This window comes from Centroberyx gerrardi, unplaced genomic scaffold (genome assembly GCF_048128805.1).
Source record: "Centroberyx gerrardi isolate f3 unplaced genomic scaffold, fCenGer3.hap1.cur.20231027 Scaffold_524, whole genome shotgun sequence".
Taxonomy (NCBI): Eukaryota; Metazoa; Chordata; class Actinopteri; order Beryciformes; family Berycidae; genus Centroberyx; species Centroberyx gerrardi.
In genome coordinates this window covers 1-7,500 of record NW_027605345.1, presented here as the reverse complement: position 1 = coordinate 7,500, position 7,500 = coordinate 1, and the positions used below count along the sequence as shown (strand labels likewise).

Here is a 7,500-nt window from a genome sequence, read left to right as displayed (position 1 = left end):
TATATTTATAGCAGCACTCCTTCAGTGTTTCAAAATGTGCAACTACTGAGTTGAAGTCCATGCAGAAAGCAACGAGTCTGGAACGAACAAATCTCAAGAGAGCAGAAACTCCATTTAGAACATTTAGTGAAAAACAAACTTACAGACTAACAAGATTCATCATGTTGTTCTATGGACTTTCTCTCTCAGATTGAGTCTAATGACAGTGACATCAAGGGTAAACATAAAGGTGCATTTCAACTAAATGGAATGTATTATGCATAAGAAACTAGGAAAATCTAATGTTTTATAATAATCAACAAATATGACTATAGTACAAATTAACTACGCAATATCACTAGTACTTCAATTAACACTATTGTCATTATCACAAATTTATAAATCAGGAATATATCTCAAAACATCTTTTCTTTTAGAATGGCTCTTAGAAATATTATATGATCTCCTTATTTATTGCACCAAAATTTCAGTTTCCCGATTTAAACCAATGAATGAATGATGATACCCACTTACTATAAACTCACTATAGAGTAGGCCTACCATAGACATGCTAAGTCCCTGTTGTAACACTATAGGAATATTATAGTGAATGTTCGCTCAGTGTTTTTAGGCTGTACTGTGTTTTAGCCTACCTGTTTTTCTCTGGGTCTGCAGCCTGGTTTGTTATCTGTCTTGTGAATGAATATCTAGCCTAAAGAAACCTTTTTATTGTGCCAGGACTTCAGTTTCCTGATTGAAGCCGCAGACTGAAACGAAAAAATGTGACATGACTGCCACGCCTTCTCCGAGCGCCAAGCTGGTCGCAGCTTATCACAAATTACGTGCCTGTTCTGTTTTTGAACTCTACACTCAACCTTACGAAATGAAACGGTCATTTTTTGTGAGAACAATGTCAGAAACATTCAATAGAATCAGCCAGGTACAGGTAATAAAAACCATCATGTGAGCATACAATACTGCAGATCTAAATAGTCCGGAACTTCACCTTTATCAATAAACCTTCAAACTCAAAATGTTTTAATTGAATTGAGTTTTGCATAACACTGATGGAGCTGACATGCAGGGGCTGAAGTCATGATGGGCCAGCTGGCTGCATCCTTTGAGTTGGTGTGAAGTCAAGTTTATTTCTCTAGCTCTGTCTTGTGGGAACGAGTCTACCTAGATCTAACTGATCAATCAATCACAAAACAAAATGATGCAAAACTTGCCTGGTGTCCAGAACCTATGAATCTCAGTCTTTAGCACCTTTTGAATTTGCATGGTGATTCATAGCAGTCTGGTCAATCCACCGCCAGTTATTTTGGACAGATACTGTCCGACAAACCTGATTGGATGGTGGATGTAGGCGGGACAAACCTACTTGTCAGTCAGTCCTTAAAAAATGTTATGTCATCGATGAATTCAAAAAGGAACAATCAGCTGTTTAAAAGCTCGGAAGTGAACATCGCCATGATGATTGTTGCTTTGAGGCGTTTCCAGATTACATCAATCTACTTTGCTGCTGTGATTGGTCAAAGATTTTGGTAACTGATAACTAACACCGACCAATCGCTCAGGGCGAGAAATTACGTCAGCGAAGCAGTCGTGGATAGGCTTGACCAGACCGCCATGAATCACCATGCAAATTCAAAAAGTGCTAAAGACTGAGATTCATGGGAGCGGGACACCAGGCAAAGACAATACAGATACAAAATAGCATATTGGAAAGACAGAACAGGCCGACCTTACCTACCAAGCCTGTCTGTATAATGTGGCCTCACCTGTCTGCCTGTCCATGATGTCATGTGTGCCTCCCCCCCCTCTCCCCTCCCCCTGAGGGCTGTAAAGCAGAGACACAGTGTGTGACGGGACAGGACAGCTCTCTGCCCTGCCTCCCTCTGTCTGGACAGACAGAATTTGGGTTACATGATCCAGCAGCAGTCAGAGGAACAGTAGCCCCCCTCAAACACAGGAAATCCCCGTTTTTTTCTGCTTCAGAGCTTGTTGTGGGTGTGTGTGTGTCTGTGGATATTTCTGTGGGACGGAGCCTGTGTACGTGTGCCAGAGTCTGATGGGGTTTTTTCGGGGGGTTACAGCAGCGACCGCAGCCCCGAGGGACGCGCAGCAGAGAAGTTAAACAAACACAAGCATGGCCTTTTTCTCAGGGCGCTTTCAGACACTCCTATTGGCTAAACCCCCGCGGGAGAACCTTTTTTTTTTTCATCGGTCCTGCCTTCCCCCGCTTCTCTTCTCTTTGAGTAACAGCGAGGTTTGGCCTCTGACCTCTGACCCCTGTGGGAAAACAGAGAGGGACGGAGCGAGAGACGAGCTTCCTCTCTGGAATGCCTTGATTTGGGTCGGTTCACCTTCTTCCTCCCCTGCTGTCCGCACCGAGGTTTTTTTTTTACAGGACTTTTAGCCTCTTAGCGAAAGTGAACTACTTTGTCATCCCAAAATCGCGGTGAATGACGAGCTCGCTCACACGGTTTAACCACACAGCCCCGACTGATTTAAAAGAGAGCTTCAGTCTGCAGCCTGGATGTGATGAGCTATCAGATGCCGGCCCCGTCGGCCCGCGCTTGGCACCACTTCCTCCCGGGGGCAGCGTGCGGTTAATGTCTCCGGCTCCTGTGATTGGCTGTAAAGGGCTCGGTGGTTGTTAACAGGCGGGTTGCTTTGCCAGCAGGAGGCTGTGGGCCGGGCCACGCTGCCGGGCCTGATCTCTAATTAGCACCGGCTTGTCAGTTTAGTCAGGGTGGATCTGTCTGGGAAATTGCAGCCACGCACACACACACATACACACACACACACACACACACACACACAGGCCACGGCTGGGAAACACACAGTTAGGGAATACTGGGTTGGGGATTGTCCTCCAGTTTGGGAAAGTTTGCCCGAGTCCTGTGATCATGTGGCTTTGACTTGTGTTGCTGTTTGAATGGAGAACGTCTGATTCCTGTTAGGCTAAAGTGGCTTATTTAGGACTTGGGTGTGTGTGTGGGTGTGGGTGTGTGAGTGTGTGTGTGTGTGAGTGTGTGCTATTAGTGGCGCGGCTGCAGCAGTGAAGTGGTTAACTGTCCCAGGAGAGGCTCATGTTACCAGCAGCAGGGCAGGTCCTCCCTCTTTCCCCCATTCTCTCTCTTATTCCAGAGAGAGACACACACACACAGAGCCGGAGGGATGAAGCATCAATGCAACAAGCGACAAAGTAGCTCGATCTAGAAACACAGCCAGGGCGAGAGAGGGAGAGAGAGAGAGCTGAGTGGGAGGGGAGAGAGAGAGAGAGAGAGAGAGAGAGAGAGAGAGAGGGAGGAGTTGTTGAAGTGAGACTTGGCTCGGTGAACACACTCAGCAGCATGGAGCCATGAAGCTCTCGGTCCAGCTTGGCATTCTCCCGCAGCGCTCTGGTTCCCACGGCAACTCAGGCACCCTGACCAGGTAGTGTGTGTGTCTGTGTGTGTGTGTGTGTGTGTGTGTGTGTGTGCATGTATGTGTGTGCGTGTGCCATGGAGAAGCTGTCTTTTCAGGAATGGCAACTCGGATTTAATTTATGTTTAGGAGGGTTTTAGATCTTTGTGTGCTTGTGTGTGTGTCCACATATCTTCATATTCTTTCATGCGTGTGTGTGTGTGTGTGTGTGTGTGTGCGGGACTTTCCCCTGTGGCTGTGTGGACGCGTTGAGACGGCTGTGGTCAGTCTAAATCTCTCAGCACCTCTCTCAGTCTGTCTGCACCGCGGCTCTCAGCTCCACTACAGTTCAGAGCGTCGGTGCCGGATCTGCACTCTGCTGCTGTTTGAACCGGGATTTATTACCGCCGCCGGTGAAGCTGGAGCAGGTTACGTTTCCCCTCGACTGTCTGCTTTTCTGTTTGTTAGCTTAGATATCGCAAAGGGCAACAAACAGACTTGGCTGAATTTTGGTGGACAGACAGTCTTTGGCCGAAGGATCGGTTAGTTGTTTTGATCCGGATCTGGGATTTCTGCCATTAGAAGACTTTTTGGCCGTAACTATTATGCTGCGTTCAGGTGCCGGTGGGAAAGTCCGTCGTCCAGGACTTCCAAGTCGGCTGCTAAACAGCAGTGCGTTCATGTGTTATTTTGTCGGGAGGCAAACCTCGATGACGGAACATAAACAAACGTAAACCGCTCCGGAGGCTGCAGCTCTGTGAGTTGGAGGATTGTTCAGGTTTGAGTTCGACCTTCTACCTGCTCTCTTTTGCAACAGGAAAGTATAACTAATAATTAATCACTAATAATAACTAACCTGACAGAGGAGAAGATGAGGGGAAGATGTGTGTATGTATGCAATATGTGCATGTGTGAGTGTTGTTTTTGCCCAAAAGTATAGCCTACATTTAATGGCAACAAAAATATAAACAAGCAAAGATCATACCTGTAATCCCACATAAACTTGACTTTCCCAAATATTTTTCATATGTAAACTCTTGAATATTTATCGTGGATAGAGTGTGTTTGCTAAAACAAGCCTTTCCCTGTCCTCTGCTGTGTGTGTGTGTGTGTGTGTGTATGTGTGTGTGTGTGTGTGTGTGTGCTTCTGTGTTGTCTTATGAGAGCCTCTCGACAGGATTTATGTCTCATTATTCTTAACAGATCTGTCCCTGGACAACTGTAAAATACAGATAGCTTGACAACACCACCAGTTTGTGTGTGTGTGTGTGTGTGTGTGTGTGTGTCAGTGTGTGTGTGTGTCAGTGTCCCCTGGTGCAGCCAACCTTGCTTTGACCATTAGCATTATCCTCCCTGTGGTCCTTTCACAGTGATGTTTGCCAACTGGCCTGGCTTCCTGTCTCCCACGTAGCCTCCCAATGGATCACTCTGCTCTGACGCACATACACATACACACATACACACACACATACACACACACACATACACACACGCACACACACACATACACACACACACACACACACACACTATGTTTACAAATAGATAAATATATCTTGCATTAACTCCCAGCCTGTTTGCTCTGTTCAGATGGGTCTATTTGAACAGCAGGGGGGCGTGTGTGTGTGTGTGTGTGTGTGTGTGTGTGTGTGTGTGTGTGTGTGTGTGTGTGTGGGTGTTCAGGAGGGTGGGGGTGGAGGGTTGTGTGCGTTGCTGTGTTACAAGCCCCCCCCCCCCAAAAGAGGAGAGGAGGCTCTGCACCATGATGTCACCCCTCCGACAAGCCTTTGTTCATATGATGGACAACCCCATTCAGCCTGTGTGTGTCTGTGATGTGTGTCTGTGATGTGTGTGTGTGTGTGTGTGTGTGTATGTGGTGTGTCCGCTGTGTGGCTATCCAAGCTGAAATCCAGTAATACAAAGTCATGCTAGATGTAGAGTAAAGGAATAAGAAAGAAAGAATATTTGAATATTTATCGTGGATGGAGTGTGTTTGCTAAAACGAGCCTTTCCCCTGTCTTCTACTGTGTGTGTGTGTGTGTGTGTGTGCGTGTGTGTGTGTGTGTGTGTGTGTGTGTAGCTGGGACGACAGCAGCTCGGTGAGCAGCGGTATCAGCGACAACATTGACACCGATGATATCAACACCAGCTCCTCCATCTCCTCCTACGCCAACACGCCCGCCGCACAGCGCAAGGCCCTCAACGGACAGGTGAGACCACACACACACACACACACATACACACACACACACACACATTAAAGGAGAATACCAGTGTTTTTTTGGGTTAGTGCCAGCGGTTCAGCTTCCTCTCTGGTCAAAACAAATGTTAAAAAATCGAATTACATACAGCATGCATTGTAAAATGATTGTGAGAAATGCAAACTAGACATAGACAGTAGTAAATGGGCTATAACTCTAAATAACACCGGTATTCTCCTTCAACACACTCTGCACCCACTCCCACTATTTTGCCTCATTTCCCTAAGCCCGTCCTGTTAAAGGTCTTAGCATTCCTCAGCATTTGCAGAAGAACATGAGACTGGCTTATTCCTCTGGGTGGCAGAGCTGCTAACTCACAAGACTAATGTTGATGTTGAAACTGGCCTCCAGTCATTAAACAGTGATTTAGAAAGCCACCTGGGCTGAGGGAGGCGTGAGGTGAGGTGCTGTTATTCTCAGCTTACTTTGGAGAGGGCTTCTGGGAAAAGGGGATCAGGAGCTGCTACCAAAACCTGGACGTCACACACACAAACGCAGGCTCACGTGTACACACACACACACACGATATTGTGGCCGATGGATGGGCAGTTATCATAAGATATGTGTTCATTATTGAAGAGGTCAAGGTGCTGTAGGAAAAACAAAGCAGGGTACAAAGGAGCCATTCTCCCAGTAGATTAATAAAGTCTGCCTCATCTCTCCTCTGGCAGCAACACTCAGGCCTGATCACACAGGAGGCATGTGGAAGGCTGAACAACTCAACATGCCGCCTACAAGCAGAGCAGCCTGCTGCGTTTTTGTGTTGTTGTTGCTAGGCAACCACAGAATCAGCTGACGCTTAGCTGTTAGTCACTCAAACAGCTGTTTATTGTGCTAGCTAGAGTAAGGTTAACGTGCTTTTGCTAAGTTTTACAAGTATGACAAACAATTAATATTTGTGATAAAAAGTTCACGGAAAAGTGCAGCTCTGATTTGTCTATAGGCTTCTTCTGTTGACATTGTGGAAACTGATTTGTGAAGCTCAGGGTGATCAGAGCGACTACTAGTCTCTTAACAAGAGGCACTGCAGAAGTCCCGCCTCCTCGCTGATTCGATTGGACAGTAAAGAAAAAAACGACAGCTCTGCGTTGACCTTTTTCAATTTGGGGCGTTCAAGGCGCTCTTCCAAAAACGCGAGCACAAAAACCTTCTGACACTGAAAACAGCACGGACAAGCTGCTCTTTAATGTTGCCAAAAAGCTTGTTGACACCTGCTCAGGTGATTGTGGTGTGCATGCTGGTTGGATGGCCCAAAGTGATGGCTGCGGTCATAAAATGGAGTGCTTTTTAAAAGCACTTGGCAACGTGTCGTAAAAAAGACGCTTTCCTCAGCAGTAATAAATCTGACTTACTCTGTGTGTGTGTGTGTGTGTGTGCGTGTGTGTGTGTGTGTGTGTGTGTGTGTGTCCAGCCTGTGACGGATGCGGAGAAGCACTCGGCCTCCACAGCGGTGCAGCAGGCCTGGTCAGGAGACGAGGTGAAGAGGTCGGACGGGGGGTCGGACAGCGGGGTCAGGATGGAGCCGGGCTCCAAGTGGAGCCGCCGGAACCCCTCCGACATCTCCGACGAGTCCGACAAGGGCGGCTCGGGCAGGAAGACCCCCTCCGTGTCTCACACTGGCTCCTGGAGGAGGGGCATGAGCACTCAGGTGGGGGTGACGTCCCCCCGGACCAAAAGTAACGCCAGCACAGGCTCCACCGGCCTCAAGACCCACAGCACAGGTAACAGTCTGCATCATTGTATAAACCTCTGAAATGACCCGTTTAGATTATTTAGTTATTCACTAAACATGCACAATGAGTGGAGAGACAGCTCATTAAGTCATTTATCTACTATTAAGTCTCAAAAC

General features: G+C 47.2%; 1 protein-coding gene across 1 annotated transcript in view; it reads left to right on the top strand.

The window, feature by feature from the left end:
- LOC144538443 (neuron navigator 2-like) overlaps positions 1–7,372 on the top strand; it is a gene marked incomplete at its 3' end in the record, with an annotated part of 22,676 nt that extends 15,304 nt beyond the window's left edge. The window contains exons 3-4 of the mRNA XM_078282484.1: positions 5,471–5,600; positions 7,063–7,372. Coding sequence (XP_078138610.1) covers positions 5,471–5,600; positions 7,063–7,372 — 440 coding nt within the window. The remainder of the gene's footprint in view (positions 1–5,470; positions 5,601–7,062) is intronic.
- Positions 7,373–7,500: the final 128 nt, after the last annotated feature.